General features: G+C 37.3%; 1 protein-coding gene across 1 annotated transcript in view; it reads left to right on the plus strand.

Annotated features, from left to right (window-relative positions):
- PLCB4 (phospholipase C beta 4) overlaps positions 1-18,475 on the plus strand; it is a 189,528-nt gene that overhangs the window by 82,155 nt on the left and 88,898 nt on the right. Inside the window, exons 2-4 of the mRNA XM_082481716.1 lie at positions 13,401-13,501; positions 17,115-17,195; positions 17,500-17,559. Coding sequence (XP_082337842.1) covers positions 13,418-13,501; positions 17,115-17,195; positions 17,500-17,559 — 225 coding nt within the window. The 5' untranslated portion in view covers positions 13,401-13,417. The remainder of the gene's footprint in view (positions 1-13,400; positions 13,502-17,114; positions 17,196-17,499; positions 17,560-18,475) is intronic.

The raw sequence follows: 18,475 nt of genomic DNA on the forward strand, positions 1-18,475 counted from the left end.
ATGGGAAAAGCTTGCTGGGCCCAAGTTTTTATTCTTTGCAATGGTAATTATTATGCTGGAAATCCTTAATGGTGATATATGAAGCAAAGCTGGTTTTAGACATGTAGAAATGTTACCATTACTACGAGGTCTGCTGTGCTTTGCGTGTGACGTTGCTCTTGATTTTGATGGGCACTATACTTGATGAATGTGTGTGCCACTAGTCACTAAGTTGTAGGAGGCTGGAGTGGATAGGGGCAGCATTAGTTAAGCACCACAGAACACTTTGGTGCATGCAGCCTGTGCAAATGGCAAAACATTTAATTTGTCTCTGCTAGGATCCTTTTATCAATTTTTATTGTGTAACTAGTTGCATCTGTTGATTTCCATTGCATCTGATAGCTTGTAAAGAGACGACTCTGCCTCTGACCTCCACCCTCTCATCTAGAATCAGTTCTTTCACTTTCCCAGACATTTTGCTCAATGTGTCCCTCGGTTTGTCTGCAGCACGGGAGAATGCTGAACTCCTTGTCTCTGGGAGCCCTGCCATCCCCACTCCTGAGGTGTCACAATAAATAATCCCACTCTGCTATTGCCTGGAATGTTGGCACTGTTCTTGCCACTTCTTTCGTTTTTACCCCCCACACACATAGACACCAGCGTTTTGTTTTGTTGGTCTGTCTTAGTGCATATTCCACCCTGGTCCTTCCTTTCCAGCCTTATTGCAGAAACCCAGCTTCATACTTGGAATAATCTCTAAAAATAGCCTTACTTGTGCTATCCCAAACCGTTTCCATTTCAGCTATTCCAAACTACCTGCTGTTCTGTTCTATCATTGTGAAAATGCTGCCACCTTCCCTTTTCATTTTAGCTGTATTGGCTCGGACACTTCATCATTCTGTCGAAGCCCACATCAGTGTCAGACATCCCATCCTTGCTTTCTGCACTTTTTTTCTGTTGTTAGTTCCCTCCTCCTCTTTTCAATTCTTGTGCTCTTCCCCACACATCTGTTTCATTTCTTTCTCCCCTAATGGTTGTCCAGAATCAAAAATGTCTTTGTGCATACTTTCACCTTTCTAGGGAGAAAAGAGAAAGCACTGTTTATCTTCCTGCCTACGTGAACATGTGCCATTATGTACCTATCTCAGCATGAGGGCAAAGGTATCCTCTGCTCATACGATGTATGTCCCTTTCCACCTCAGTAGACATGGAGGTCCCAGCAGCAGGTGACAACAAAGAACACTGATGAGGCAGCTTGGAGAGGTAACAGCTCCCCCTTTTGTTTCTTGCTGTTCAACACTGAATTGCACCTTTATGTAAGGAATTTAGAGAAAGTAAGTCCCTTGAGTCTGGTGTCTCCAGTTGGTCCAGAAAAATCTGAACAAATTGAACGTCTCAGCATTCTGTGAAGCCTGCTGTTTATTATGAGATGTCAGCTAAGTGTTCAAAATGGGCTGTGTATGCCAGCATGCCATACCAGCACTCCTGACTGGCAGACTGGCTCTCCTTTTTGTCTCCATACTGGACAAGTAGGTTACATACCAACACTTTTATTTTTATCCCTTTTGAAATATTATGTCAAATCATCCATTTGGAGCAATACAAAAACTGAGATGCCTTCCTCCAGAAATTTTCATATATATTACGAATAGTTGAATAAGCCAAAATGCATCGAGCAGGAAGATTTTGAGAGGCTGCTGGCTTGGAAGACTCTCCCACCTCTCTCTTTGACAGTTGACATGTCTGGTTTTGCCCCATTTTTTACACAACCAATACATTAGTATTCAGAAAGACGTGTTAGGGACATTGTTCTCAAGTAATGTAAACAACTGAACACCTCAGTAATGAGTGTATTAGCACTCTGAACTGTTTTATCAGGTAGGTTTATCTCGGATGTCTCAGTCTCATTTTACCCAAAGAGACAACTGTCAATTCAATAATGACTGCTGTGACAGGAAACGTAGCACAGTGTCAAGAGAGTTGTTTTAATATTTGATAAGTAGAAACGTACATGCAGATTGCATGGTTTCTCTGAGGCGGGGATTAGTGAAAGAGACCGATGCCATGTTTTATGCGACCCCATCTTCTTCATGGTTAACTATGAACTTATCAGCTAAAGGATTAGTGACATTTATTTGTTTTAACCTTGGTCTCATTACCTGCACAATCTTTCTTATTCTGTCTCCATTGCTTTTAGAGTTTCTGGGCAGTGGCACATCAGCCATTTAAAAAGAAATCTGGCTGAAACAAATTTACAAGAAATGCTTGCTTTGCCACCTACCTACTATAATGAAGTAACAATAACAATTTAAAATTCAGAACCAGTTGCTTTTCCTCTTGAATCTCTAGGAAAGTAAAGCTATAAATAGCTGATAACCTGGTATATCTCAAACATGGCTGTCCATATTTGGACAGCTGTCCTGCTGGAAAGAGGGCTTCTAGATTTCCAAATTATAGGCAGCATTTTATTTTTAGCTTTGCCTAGTTGTGATACACTGGGTTTAGAACTGTGGCAATCTCATCCTCAGCAAAATGCCCAGTGGTTTATTAATGAGTTACTACTGGATGTTATTGGTGATTAGAGGTGTATAACATAATAACTTTTAGCTCTGGGATGTCTTGCTGTCAGTGTTTTCAAACTCTCTATATAGATAAATAATTACCATCACTAAGTGTGTAATTAAGACAAGTCTTGCTAGCCTCAATTCTTTAGAGGGGGAAGAAGGAAAATGGGAAATGGCAAAGTGTCCAGCCAGGACTCCGGAGTGGTCTGGCTAAACATCAACTGTAACCCAGATCCCTTGACTTCCAGCTACCCCAAAGCGGCTATGTTTTTCCTGAATGATTGGTGATGAATGTTGTTTCTGCATACAACAGGTAGAGCGTTTGGGAGTGAGGAAAATAGCAAAGTTGATCCTATACGACAGTGTTTAGGCCAGACAGTTTATGATTATTTTTTCCCCATCCATTAAATGTCATCCTGATCCATAGATCTGATTTTTGCACAGTAATGTTGAAGTGCACACCATGAGCACCACATGTGTTTCTTTTCCTGATACTGACTGGGAACCCAGAATTGGAGAAAGCGCCTTCATTAAAGACAAGTGTGTTCTTTCTCTTTCTGTTTTTTCTGTGATTTGAACCTGAAATATTGGCAGAAAAATAAAATGAAATGAACCAACATAAAGCTCTGAGGGAGCTGCAATCTGCTCCAGCCACACGTTAGCTAGGGCAGGTTACAGCTGCTCTGCTGCTGCTCTTAATAGAGCTCAAGTTGTGTCACAGAACTGAAGAAGGAAGAAAGGCTGCACTTACAAATCTCTGCTACCCAGGATTTGGATTTACCGCAGCCACTGGGGCTGGGTAGTCAGAAGGACGATGTATGATTTCCATTCCAAACAGCTGATAATGCCCTGCCTGCATTCCCCTATGTCCTAGCTGAGACTTGATTCAGGGCATGAGCCAACAGGCGAGTGAGCAGCATAACAGGGGAAGTAAAGGGTGATGAAAACAAGAAAAAAGTGTATGAGGTGCAAGGAAGGAAGGAGTGTGCTGATCGAATGCAGATATTAGGTCTATGTTTCTTGCTTTGCATCCCATATCATCTTCTCTTTTTTGAAGAAGGGGATGCAAAACCTGCTATTTCTAGGGTTTACACCTAGAAAAAGGTGGGTGCTGAGATGAAATCTGAACAGTATTATGACTTCTAAGATAGATACGTTTTCTGACCACTGCCATGGGTTAAATTACACAATGACAATCTCGCCTAAAAGGTATATAAACCCCTGTATTTTCATGGTGCCTAGTTTGTAGGATTTATCCAGGGTACCAAGAAATTTGTAATTATTTTAAACTTTCAACAAATACCTACTTTTAACATGCTCCCGACTGTCAAATAATGAATGCAGCTTTTTGAGATTAAAGCATTTTAGACCACTGGAACAATTGCCAAAGATGATCATAAGCTAAGGGCTTTGTGTGAAATTTTAAGCCACCAATGTGGCTCACTCCTGTTGTCTCAGAAATCATCTAGAAAACCAGTCAGAATTGGACTCTGCAAATTATAATGTCACTTTCCTAATTTTAGATTTTAAACTAACATCTATGTTCCTCACAGCTTATTATTTTTTAAAATGACTGTATATTTTGAACAAACTCATATTAAATCATGTCAAAGCTTTAATAAAGTTTGGTTTGAACTAAAGTACCTGACCATAGAAGGGATTATTTCAAACACACAGAGATTTAGAAGTTATTACAAAAATGTGATCTTGACCTTTCATTACATTTTATTAATACAAGGTCTGAGTCTGTGTCATTGTTTGGAAACAGACAACTGTGTCCTCAGGACCTGGTCACGGAGCAGCTGATATTTGTAGTTTGTTTAATTTTTGCTTGAGGTACTAGCTTGTGTTATTTCCAAAACTTTTCCTTGCACTTAAAAATGAAAGCCTACCAATACTAATCTTGTTTGGAAGTTTGCGTTGCATTTTCTATGATTTTTTTTTAGTTAATAATTCAGTCTTAGAATTTTTTTATGTCCTAGGATCCCCGAACTCTTGTATTCATAAAAGGAATGATACTCACTTAAGGTTATTTGGTGTTTATCCTTACTCCCACCTGAATTCTTCTTAGGATTTTAATTTTAAACGTTTATTTATGTCTTTCTATCACATTAAAGTACAGGAATCACTTCTGCTTGAGATCTTTTAGAGCACTAAGCCCCAGAAGGAGGCTAAATAGAAGAAACTAAAGTTCTAAACATCAAAATCGCTCATGATTTTAACTAAAATAATTGACACAAATACTTCATACAGGTGTATCTAAAAGGGAGAAACACTACTCACTGACTTAAAATGTGTTATCTGTCAGCTACAGATTAAACAACAGTAGAAATTAAATACAGTATTAATTGTCCAAAGAGCATATTGAAGACTATTTTTTTAATAAATCTCACAAGTCCCTTTCCTTTAGGGCTCATTGCTATAACTATACAAGGTGTCAGATTTTACAAAACTGTAAAGAGAGGATTTGGGCTTAAGTAATTCAGAAAATACTTAAGATGTTTTGCAAGTGCTAGATATCTGTGATTTTTTTTATTATTATTTATTTTATTATTATTCCACAAAGCAGCCTTTGTTTTAACACTGTCTTCAATTGAAAGCCACAGAGTGAAGTAATTAACCTTAATAAAAGTCACTGCTGGTTAAATCAAGATACATTGTATACGTACATCACATGCTACAGCAATTCAGAAAAGATATCTTGACAACTATTACGCAAACCATTGCTTTCATTAAAGTCTAGTTTGTTCTCTATTATTACCTGGAGAGGAGATGGCTTCCAGGAAATGGGATACTTGACACTACACTAAAAATAAATCTTGAACACCTCTAACAGTTCCGCTTAACTAAAGATAAAAGTGTTACATCTTCCTCATTTTTAGACAACTTAATTTTATATATGGTTAGTGTTTATTATTGGAATGAGGCAAACCAGGGAAAGTTCTAGGAAAGGTTGTTCATCGTATGTTCACGTTACAAAATTAAGTTCACTTGACAGGTCAAAAGCAAAAAGTTACTGTTAGGTGGATACTAAATAATACATGTAAATGAAAATAAATTGTCATTTATTGTATGTTTTGATGAGTCAATCTGCTAAATTCTCTGTACAATTGACAGCATTATGAGTACATCCTCCTGGAATCATTTCTTGGGAAGATCCATGCCTTTCCCCTTGCCTTTTGCCTTTACTGTTACAAAATTGAAAATGTGAACAAATCTGTCACCAGAAGGACAGAACAGCAATAAAAATAACTTTACTTTGTAAAGTTTATAGTTTTGTATCTATGGTTTGTTATTTTTTAACATTTAAGTTTTTATTGACTTTCAGTTATGATAACTCTCTATTTTGTCTTACTGTTCAAATCATACTTTTCCTGGAAATGTGTATAGGCGAGCTTCTGCTATTGCTGTAGGACTTTCCTTGTGGACTATGAGTAATAACTTACCTTTTTATTTTAACACTTTGCTTTTGAAATTGTCAAGTTGATTTTTATTTCAAGGCATTTCAAGTGGCACCTATCTAAAGGCTCATTTTGTTCAGCAAGTGAAGCTAATAGAGTTAGTTTACGATGGTGGCACACAAAGACTGATCCCAATCCAGTCAGAAGCTATGTGACAAGTCCAAATGACTTTGGTGATCAATTCAAAAGGGAAGATCTGCTCCAGTGACTCTATGTTGCTGCTGACCATAGAAATAATTTGCCTTCTCGGGACCACAAGTTCTGAGGATGAGATGGGTTAATTATATTTCTGTTTTTCAGTGGAGTGATATTTATGCCATCAAATTTAGGCTCCTTAATAGAGTAGAAAAAAAGGCCCTTAGTTTAGGTTCAGGTGATTCAGCTCCATTGATGAAAGAGGCAACCATGATCAGTAGGATTAGCATTTGAGCAGATAACAAAATTAGATGGTTTTTTGTTACTGGTATTGGTTTATTTTCTGTTTTGGGGGAACTTGGTAGTTACTCCATTACATACAAGCATTTCTCATGTTGGATTTTTGTGCTGATTCTGTGTTAGTATTAGTCTGATTAAGCTGTCTTTTAACATTATGACCATAATCAATGCTTTTTTTTCTGTACAACATAAATTTATTTATAAGAAATAGTCTATTTCTTGCATTGAATTTATTGAATATGTAATGTCTGTTGTATCTCATTTATTTTTGAGTATTAATGAACTTTGAGTTTATAGCGACTTCTACGGAAGTCTCTTATCTTAGAGAATGTGGAAGTTTTCTTTTTTCTGAATATTCCTGATGCTACTGTAAACAATTGTTTAAGATTATTTTTATGAGGTTTGTGTGTATGTGCAGGATTAAGTTTTTCTTGTCTGCACTGCATAGGCCAAGCTGATATGCATTCCTAGTTTTTTGCCTGTTAGGCAGGTTCCCACTAAATCAATTAATTTAGACGTTTGTGAGGAATTAGACCTGAGTGAATCATCTGACTAGGAAGATTACCGTAATGGCTTGATTTAAATATATTTCTAATTGTTAGAACATAGTCTTGTTATACTGTTGCAAACATACCAGAATAAGTTTATTTACATAACCAGTATGTCTCTTTACATACCATTCACTTCTCTGAGAGGGGAATGCCCCCCCCCCCCCCCAAAAAGGATGACAGATAATTCGAGTTTTAGAATGAATGGGAAGGCTGGGAAAACGTGTAGGTATTAATAAACTAGGAAGGCCTTAGGACAAAAAGAAAAATGTCTAAGGAAGCTGGGAGGTCATGTTTGGGTCCTGTGGTCTATCCTGGGAATTCTACTTGTTAGAGATAGTGGCTGTCATCAGAGGTGATGACTGAACCACAGTTCAGACTTTAAGTTAAGGCAGGACTGTCTCATTTTCAGCACTATGGTGTAAGCAATTGTTGTTTTGTGCTGTCAACAACAGATACACTCATTTCTTAGCCTGAAGCAGAGGTCTGCAGTGGTCACCCTCACTGAACTTCTGTGAAATGCTAAAGAAGAGATTAGTTAAGAACAGGTCACTTCTTGTTTTGGTCTAACCTCTTAGCTGCCCCTGCATGCCAGTGCATTCCAGCAATTAAGATGAAATGGAAAATGAAACAAAGTGAAAACTGAGACCATTACTAGACAATACGTGTTCAGGCGCCTGAGCTCTGTTGTATGTCTTTGGTTGCTTCTGGACCTTGTTTGTGGGAGAACTGTTTTAAGTTGCTTGCATTAGCTGTGGGAATAATGCATTTAAAAATAATCTGCTGAAAAAGCACTCTCTTTTTGTGGAAGAGCCTGGAGAGATGTGAAGTCTTGGAATTGCTTTACAGTATAGCATGGATACTGCAGAAATTTAGCAGTGTGGCTCTCACCATTACTTTTTACATAGGACTCATACTGTAGGGGCTTTTATTTTCTAAATTTTCTTAAAACTTACTCTGAGTTTTAAGTTCCAGTGTAGAAACCAACGTTTTGTGTTAAAAAACAAAACAAAACCCAACACCCTGTCTATGCATTTTTCATATGGTGTAATGCTGGTACTTTATGACCAAGTAAATTTGACGTTGAGGAGTAAATGTATGATGATCTGAGTTTTCTTCCTCTAAATCTCTAGAAACAATTGTAGTATTTGAATGCAAAAGTACTTTAGAGCCTCGTTAAAAAATGAAGGGTGCATTTCTATAAGACTTTCAGTGTTGCGTGGCCTGTTTAGCCTTGAGCAGCTAGTTTCTCACTCTAGTCCACAATACTGCAGGTAGACTTTCTGGACTGGGATGAACTCCATAAAAATACCAAAAAGTTATAGAGGTCTGCTGATGTGGATCTGGTTGTCTTTGTTATGAAGAATCTTGTTTACCAAAGAGGAGTGGTGGTGAAGGATATTATGTACTTGAAGGGGGGAAAGAGTGGGAAATATATTAGTTGTTTGGGGTTTTTTTTAATTGCTTCCTTTTAACTGTAAGAAAAAAAATATATTTCTGGGCAAGATTATTAAACTCAGTATAGTGTTCTGTGGGTGCTTATACTTTGCCCTTGAAACCCATCACAGGCAGTAACTGGTGCAGATTTAGGTGGTGTGATTCAAGGAGGTAAGTGGTGAAGTGGCAAACACAGAGTGTGGGGCCTCCTCACTTTTCACTCAGCAAATAGTGATTTGTTCCAGAGGCAAATATAATAATTACTAAAAAAAATTACAAGTGGTGTTATAATATTTGGGGCTAAGCAAACTGCGGAAATTGCGAGTTACTGTGTTTTAGACTGCGGGGGGATCAGCTCTAAGGAATACTGCTGTCCTTTCCAGCAGTGTCTCAACACTGACAGGATGTTTATGGGATGCAAGGAGTATCCTATCCATCATGCTAGCCAGCCCTGTGGGTTAGTTTAGAATATCACCTCTTTCCCCAAACATTTGTCTGCTTTGTATTAACAGAATCCTTTCCTCCTCCTGTTCAGCCACACCTTGTCCTTCTTTTGGTCAAAGAATGAAAAAAAACAGGATTTGTAGTCCCTCCACCTCCCACACCCCAGATTTAGCTTAGTACAGCCAAGCTTATAAAAGAGGAAGACTTCTGTGTTAAATAATGCTGTTCTGGATAAGGTTAATTTTGTGTCCTCACTCTTTAGGTATTCCAGGTGAATCAAAAGGTGCTTTTTTTTTTTTTTTTTTCATGTGACCTAAATCATATCTTCAGGCATAAATCAGAGTTGAAAGAAAGGGAGATAGTTCAAAAGGCATTTAACTAGTGCACTTGAGAGACTTCACCTACTTCTCCCTTGTGGTCATTGATTGAGTCCTGAGGTGTATTTTATGAGTGTTCTTTCTGCTTTTGTGAACGGTATGTATTCAGAGGCATTTTTATACTTTAAGAACCCTGAATCAGTGAGAAGATTTTGATTTAAATTTTAAAAGGCTGTTTAAAAGTTTTAAAATTAAAATTTTACTATCTTTAAATTTAGTTCCTAAATCATCTATCTCTCCCAGTTGAATCGTCACACATTTCATTGTTATTAAATTTCCTTAAAGAGAGTAATTCTTGATTCTAATCATAGTGAGGGTCTATGCATTCATATATTTGCAACCGTATGAATGTTAGAATGTCATATTTGTTTGGGTTTGGTGGGTGAGGTTGGTTTTGGGTTTTACTTTCTTTGGACTGCTTAAAAATTTCTGAAGATTAGCAGAACTCCAAAGAGTGACAGGGGAATATTTTTTTATTTTATTTTGGTGATCTTAAAAGCTAACGGGGTTACAGAAGAATGGATTTTTGAGAGGAGCGTAAGAAATGTGAGAGACTGAAAAGAGCTTTTCTAAAGGCAGAATTTTCTTCACCTTCTGCACAGCTGCCAAAGCATATGGCTTAAAAACCTTGTTTGTTACAATTCATCTGACTCCTTGCTAGATGTACTCAAGCCATCTTTACCTCACACTTCATCTGTCTCAGTTCATCTGTAAACTGTATTGACCTGTGAGACAGCAGAGCTAGAAAAGAGATTGGTAAGATGGCAAATAACAATGAGCTTGAGTCCCTGAGACAGAACTTGATTGCTTGATAAATTCTGAGCTATCAAGCGTGTTTTCTTGCAGCTAAATGCAAGGTTATGCAAATAAGAAGAAAGAGTGTAATTCTGGTTTCTATGACAGAGGGCTGTGCTGGGCTAGTGTCCTGGTCCAGACACCTGACTTCAGAAGGGCAGCTGGAAAAGTGGAGACTCCAAGATTTGAAAAATGTGCATTGCAGCAGAAACTGAAGAGCTTGGTCTATTTAATCTCTCAGCAATGAAGTAACGAGACAACTTCATCATACTGTGTGAGCACCCAGACAAGGAGAAGATATCTGTAAATGAGGGATTTTATACAGGGCTATTTTTCTGTGACTGGATGATGAACTCAGCAAAGTTCAAATTGGTAATAAAGTGCATGTTTGTAGTGCTAAGGTAATTATTTTTTTCTGAAAGATAAGCGTGTGTTCAAGCACTCTTTACATCCATGATTCAGGGTGCCAGATGCTGGATGGAATGTCATGACGTGTCTTATACAGGAGTTCAGAGCAGTTGCGGAGCTTGTACGTTTTAAAATCCATGTATGGGGTTCAATGTCAGTAAAAAAGGGTAAAGGCCATGTATATAGGCTAGGGATTGTGAAAGAGTATTCTTCACAGTCTTAAAAGTGTCATCACATTTCTTATGCTTTAGCACCAAATGCATCTGCTTTTCCCAGAAGGACTTCACATGCTGGCAGCACATATTGCTGTGTGAACTACCTGTCATATTTGAAGTCACTTCTTCTTGGGAACATTCTTATAGTAAAAGTTATTTAAAGAGATAAAGGAATGGTCAATATGACATAAAAATGGAGTGTTTAGCACTTCAGGTGTCTATGTTTTAAGTTTCCTTTAAGTCTAAGGGATATTTTTCCAAGACCTTTGAGGATTTGTTGTATAGTATGGGGTTTTGTTGGTTCTGGTTTCAACTTTGCTCTTAACAAAGCCTGTGAAGTCAGAAGACAGCTTTCTGAAGCTGCATTTCCCTAAATTTAGCTTTGATCTAAGAACAGGCACTAAGTTTTCAAGGTGGTGTGATTATACCGAGCTACTGTGTGAAGTCTGTGAGCTGTATAGAACAAGATGCCATCGTGCTACTGCAATGGGATGGCTGTTCTATTATGCATCTTCCTCCATGGAGTGGGGGAAAAGCAGCTCTATGCTGATCTAAACTGCAAGAAACCCTAAAATTCTAAGTGTTTTTAAAAAAATAGTTATTCAATAATTTGGCATGTTCCCTGAAAGGATCTCAAAACATCTCATGGTCCTCATGAGGAAGATATTATTACTCTCTTACAGAGTGGTAAGAGCCGAATGCACAGGGCAGGCTGAAAGAAAACAGGGCTTTAGATTAGATACTAAATGTAGCTGATTGCTTCTTGGCCCTAGTTACTCATCCTCTGTTTTGTTCAAAGCATCTCTGCATTGGGGGGGTGGAGGGAAGAAGTACATACGAGTAATCTTAATTACTGTTTAGCCTCTTTTTTCATTGGAGAGTGCAAGTATGTTATTCTGTGTTTTCTTACCATTTTCAACAAAAGCGAACACTTAATGGATATATATATATAAAACTGTCAAATTGTATTTTTGATAGTTATGGAGAATGAATTCATTTATCTTATTACTAAGGCTTTGGAAATGTGATACATATTTTGGTATTCCTTTATCCGTGACCAAAAAAGAGCAGGAGATAAAGAGATGGGCAGCATCAAAATGTATTTTTCATCTTTTTAATAGTAAGGATACTTTTTCTGGTAGAAAACCAGCAAAGATAACTTCTTAAAACCAGTGTTGGACAGAGTCTCATAACAGTATCCTCTGAGTTCTTTTGTTGTTCTTTTTCTTGTTAAAACATTTTTTATATGAATGAAAACAAGATGGAGGAGGAAGATATTACAAAATTCTTATTTTTTTTTTTTAAACACTTGCATCTATTCTGGGTTTAAAGTTCAGTCAAAGTAGACATTTCTGTCTAAGAACATTGTGGAAGCATTGTTACCTAATTGGTAATATTTTAGTCTGCTGTTCAGAGTTTTGGGATACACAAACACTACAAAAATGGTTTGCATAGCATAGATTACACAGACTGTCATGCTCTCCCTTGAATTTTATGTATGCCTTTTATTCTTCTCACTTAGACAAACTTTGCTTAGGCTGGGTGCCTGCATTGTAACAGAGTAAGAACTGTACTGGTTATGCTTAGCCCTGTATTGTGCTGCTAGAGATGGTCAAAAGTAGATGAACATTGTCAGTTGTCAGAGGAGGGAAAGGGCAAGCAGACAAGGACAAGGTAAGGCGGTGTTCACCTGTGGCACAGGCAGTAGCATGTGAGGTCAGATTATTGGGACCGTGTGCTGTATTCATCCTCAATATACCGTTTCACGGAAACGTTTGCTGACATCTGTGAGTCAGTCTTATCTTGCTGCTGCCAAGTGTATTCCCTCTTGTGCAAGACTTTCTGGTCCAGTGTATGAAGGAATAACCAAGGTACTGTGTGTCCTAGGTGGCATTAGTAAGCAGGAACAATGCAAATGCACTTCAGATAAAGTGAACTTCAGTATTTCAGAGTTATGTATTTGGGACATTTTCTGGTGTAAAGCAGCACAACCTATAAGGCACCAAGATATTGGAAAGGATACTAAGTAATTTGATAGCCCTTATTGTAAGGTCCACATGTTATAGCTTCTGTATTCTACTCTAAATTCAGTTTTGTTCACAATCCTAAACTTGCAGAAATGCAAACTACTACTGGCTAATTTTGTTTAATGTCCTATATCCCTAAACAGGGGTTTTTCCCTATGAATTTTGACCTATATTTTTTCCATATCTTGAGTTATGTATCAAATGCCACTGAAGATACCCAGTATTTTGTTTAATATAAATGGATTTTGAAATACAAAACTTGTAGGGAAAATATGATTTGCCTATGTATTATGCAATTTAGAATGTTAAAAAAAAATAAACCTGTCTATGTAGGATCTGATGTTTTCCTGTAAAAAAGAAGCACTCATATATTGCAGGTTGTGGTATTCTGTGTCACCTAGGGCTGTGTTAATTCCAGCCTCGTTATGCTCTAGAAGTGATGTAGCAGACATTTAAACTTCAGCAATGTTACAGTACAAGTGTTTTTTTCAAATAATTAAGTTCAGACACAAATTTTTCAAGTATTTTTAGTTTTAAAGTTATGAAACAAAAATACTTTTATGAGAAAAACTCTTGATTTGGAAATGCACTGTGACTTTTTAATACTTCTGTGTGAAAGGAAAAGCTAAAAGTCACTTTATTCCTGCATATACTTTGAAATACTCTTTCAAAAGACAGTAATTGAACTCTGCTTTTTCATTCCATTTCAGGTTTTTCTTCTATAATCATGGCAAAACCTTATGAATTTAACTGGCAGAAGCCAGTTCCCTCTTTTATGCAAGATGGAGCGGTGTTTGATAGATATGAAGAGGTAAGAGGCCAGTTGCATTTCATTTGCTATTCTCTTTTAAATATGTAGGTGGTACAGAATATTTCATGTTTTGCTTTCATTGTACACAAATAAACTTTCAAATAACTCCAAAAATGTGTGTGTGGAGGAAATACCAACACACTTCATTGCTGTACAGATTTTTGCTTTTAAAAGAAATAACTTTAAAATGTATTTAATCCCTCTGATTTGAAATAAGCCCTGAGCAAGAGAAAGGGAGATTTGGATCAAAATATCTCTAATGTGCATAAAGCTCTCATCTTTGCAGATCCATAAAGCACATTACTGAACATCCTTCCATTTTTTGTATATCTATCAAATGCGGAGGGGGCAATATGTCATCTTTTAATACATAACCTGAGGACCTGCATCTCACAAAGGAAAATAAAGAGGACACAAAACATTTATATTCTGATTCAAGTGCATCATTTGAGATCTGGAGTGGTTTTGTCTTCTCTAGAAAATCAACCTGCACTCTATCTGAAATATGATTACTATGATCCCGCTTTCACCTGTGCTTTAATCCAAATCTATTAAAGGAAAGCAAAACAGGGCATTTTACATAGACAGCCGAAATAAAGTGCTGAGACATTTACCTTATACTCAGCATTGATATGCCTGTAAGAATAATTTTATCAGGGTCTATTTTTAACCTTGTTTGGACTGGAGATCTCCAAAAGTTGAAGGTATCTCAGTAAGTGCCTTCAGGGATATCAGTGTTTTCCTCTTGAAATCTAAGTAAAAGTGTTTTTTTGTCATAAGGACTGCCAAGATATGGATAGTTGTTTTACCTTGTATTTTCAGTTTTGGGGACAGATAAACTAAGAAGATACTAGTGGACATTGAATTCCTTAGAAAGGGAGTTCATAAAAGCTTTATTTTTATTTAGTGAGTAGTGTTCCAGAAACATTAAAAGGCTTTCGCTTAAGTAACTAACTGTATATTTCATCTGCAATTTTACAGGAATCATCAAGGGCTGTAAAAAAAAAAAAAAAATAAAAACAAAAAAACACTAAAAACAAAAACCAGTGACTCAGAAGTTAAAATCTGTAGCCTGTAAACAGTGAGCACTTGATGGTGTGGCCGTTTGATAGTATCAGATTTATGATATACACAGGCTATTATTTAATTGTGTTGTGGTAGTAACTGGATAGCCTATCCAAGAGAGAGACCATGTTTTATGAATCCTATGCAAACATAGGAAGATCCAATCCCTATGCTATAGGGCTTGCAGTTTTCAAGAAAAATGTTTCAGATTTAGGCTTCTAATTTTCATGGAAATTCTGTGCTTAATTCCCCACCCTAACAGGAAGGTCGTGTTGGGGAAAAGAGAAATAGTAAGCAAACTATGGTCAATACAGCAGGTCAGTGCAGAACTGGGGCTCAGGAGTCCTGGTACAGGGTCTGGGTGACTGAACAGCTCTAGTACAGTGTAAGAGATCTTTTATGTGCCCAAGTTTCATTGAGTGGCTAGAAGAACTGGATCATTGTCATGTGGAGCAGTGTCTTGATCCATCTCTTGCTGACAGGTGAGTCCCTTAACCAGAAGGATTACAAAATTATGGAAACATGTTTTGAGCCAAGCGTTATCAAGTTTAGCTGCTGAAAAGTCTGAGTCTGGAGCAGGGCTTTCTCAGCAGAATATGGGAAATAAAAATCAGATGTGATTAGGAATCTTACTAGTCATGTTGCATCTACATGACCTGATGGTAGGTGCTTTTTTTTACCATGTTAGATGACAAATTGCAGAAAAAGTAATGTGATGAATAGAGTCAAGGCTAGGGTGGAACATCAATGAGAGTACAGTTTACATAAACACCTTTGTGGAAACAACACTTTTTGTGTATCGAGAGCTTTTTGATAGATGGGGACACAATAAATGACATAAAACTACCTGCCTTTTATTGTGTGAGTAATCTTTCTGGGAAACGCAAGAAACAGTCATTTTGATTGGTAGCTAACTGCATTTTTATATGAAATGTGATTCCAAGGGTTCTAATACTAATAAATCTGAGCTGTCTGGCACCAAGTAGGTTTCATGAGGGATGAATGCTAGGGTGAACGCATGAAAGTAGAAGTTATGGTAGAGAAAGACGGGCAGAGCAGTGCATGCTGGAAACTCATGCCTGGTGGTGTTGTCTCAGATAGAGCTGCAGTGGCTTTATACTTTCTATCTTAGCTCCCCTGCCTGTAAAATTAACATAGTTGTTTGCTACAGACCTTAAAACCTGTAAATCTTGTTTGAGGACCTAAAATGTTGTGCAGAAGTGGTATACGCCATTCAATAATTACTGTGTCCAGGGAAAAGGAGCAATTATCCCAAATACAATGTATCCCCTTTGGCTGTGCCCATCTAGGAGGGCTCAAGGACATTACCCAACCGTGGATCCAGGAACTTGCTTGCCTTCATGCCTGGTGTCAGGTCAGGATAAGATCTGACTGGAATGTGACCATTCCTTAGCCCACCCAATGCCCCTGTTTCCATGGCAGAGGCCAAAAAGGCACCCGTGGCTGCCCCATGATGTCCTGCATTCTGTGTCAGGCTGGGGGCCTGTCTCAGAGTAACCCAGTGAGAGCAAACTGTCGTGGATAAACTTACTGACTTAAAAGCATGCTCCATGCATCGGGGGCACTGGAGTCTTTACCTATTTTTGTTACCTAAATTCAAATTGTCCTGTATGCAAGACCTTTTGCTCTGAAAACAGCTGTGTAAATTCATGTGCTTGCTGCCCTTGCTACGTGCACAGGAGAGGACATGGCATTTCAGAAAGGTTTCTCAGTCTTTAATATAGAACAAAGCACCGATCTCTATAACAATAAGCAGTACTTTAGCCTGCACACATGCTTGTTGTTTTATTATAGATTAAGGAAGTCAGGAAGTCCTGGACTCTTTTTCTTTAAAAAGTGATTGATTCTGCTCAGTGTTATCCTGCATTTTAGCTTAATTTATGATGTGTTAATTGAGGCTAGAGGTGCGTGGAGGAAATTTCTTTTTTAATTCAGCTAATCTGACTTTTTGCCTGGTCTAGTCTGTTTGGTATGCCATTCTTTCTCTACAAATTTCTCTACAAATCAATATTCTTCAAACTCTGCTTGCCAGATACCCTGGCTACAAATTGCTCGCAGCATGCACACTGTCATAGTCTAACAGAAAAGTGCTTCCCAAATGCTGGATGTTAAAATGAAATGTGGTCATTTTGATCCTGAAGGTAGTATTGGCAAATTACATATTTTTAACCTTATGTAATTTGAAGCATTTAATTTTCAATAATTTTTTCAAGTTCCGTTTAATTAAGATTTTTGATTAGTTAAGAATCACTGCTTTTATTAAACGAAACAAATCTTCATAGTTGCAAAGAAGTAGGAAAATATTAAGTGCATCCTAATGTCTCAAATGGCAGCAAAAAGACAAATTGTTGAAATTTATCATTTTTTAAAAGCCTGCCTCCCTCATTTCTCATTGCTTTGGGAATAGCAAATTCTCCAGGAATTTATTCGGGTAAAAATGTAACAATCTTTTGGTTTTGAACAATAGATAAGTTTATGACATTTGTCGAACTGGCTAAAATAATGGTCTGTATTTTCTTTTCTATAGGAATCTTTTGTCTTTGAAAGCAACTGTCTCTTCCAAGTGGATGAATTTGGCTTCTTTCTGAGCTGGAAAAGTGAAGGAAAGGTATATTATAGTTATGTAAGGAATATAAATTAGATACTATTGCACTTGGTTTATATTCTGGCTAGTTTCTAAAAACCTAAAATACTCTGTTAATTTATTTATAAAACTAGCTTAGTCCTAGACTTTTAGAATTGACAGAAGTGAAGTATTTAAGAGGGGATTAACTGATATAAAAGGGAAATACACTGTTTAGTGTTAATTAACTGTGTTTGCAGATAAGATTCATTGTTTATTTTTGCTGCAATTCCTAATGGAGCCATGTGTCAACAGACCTTTGAACTTGTCCCTTTTTTTGCCATTTCAGGAAGGACAGGTATTAGAGTGCTCCCTGATCAACAGTGTTCGTTTTGGAGCTGTACCAAAGGTACTCTATAGTTAGTTTATACTCTTCATTTAAACAAAGATTATTTAAACTGATGGTGAAATGCAGGATGAAGTTAATTTCTTTTAAAAGTATGAGCAACTCAGCTTTTGTTTCCCAATCACAGTCTAAAATTTGAAGTTTTAAAGTCAAGTAATTTGATGGGATTGCAGTGGGAAGGTTCTGTCATCTGGTCTTTCTGATTAGTACAGTGCTCAGCTTTCAGGACGCGGTGAAAGCTGAACAACAGACCTTAAGAGTACATGTCAGGAGTTTTAGATTATTTTATAGCAATGTATTGTGATACTTGTTTTAGGGATCTGGAATAAAATTATTCGTATTCCAGATTTTGTTCTTATCTGTTTAAAATGCATTCTATCTTCTTGCTTCATTGATATAAAATGTAGGAAGTTTTGTTTGCATTCCTCTTTATGCAGTTAGATGGTCAGAGAGGGCAGCTGGTCACTGTCTGCCATTTTGAAGAATATCAACAGCAGTATTAGCTAGGAGTTCTGGAGAAACCCAGAACTTTGGAAATATTCTCAGTGGTATTCTTCAGAAGGAATACATAGAATTTTCTGAAGTAAATTGTGAGCCTCCCTCCTCCGGGCCTTCAGTTTAAAAGATTTGTTGTGAAGCAAGATATCTGGTAATACCTCTGCATTTCCACTTTCATGTGTTAAGTGTTTGTGTTAACTGTAGATAACTATCTCTTAGTAGTTCTCTTGGGAATCCATAGACTAAAATCTTTCCCCCATAGAGAAGGGGCATGAGAAGTGGTGTTGCAGACAACCCCATGCTTCATGTGCTGACAACCATACCAATATGCTTCAGACTTTACCTCTGTCTTTACATAGGTAATTTGCTCTTTATGCCCTTGACCCTCAGCAGAGATACCAGCTTGTACAATGTGTCATTA

The sequence above is a fragment of the Vanellus vanellus genome (assembly GCF_965231255.1).
Source record: "Vanellus vanellus genome assembly, chromosome: 3".
Taxonomy (NCBI): domain Eukaryota; kingdom Metazoa; phylum Chordata; class Aves; order Charadriiformes; family Charadriidae; genus Vanellus; species Vanellus vanellus.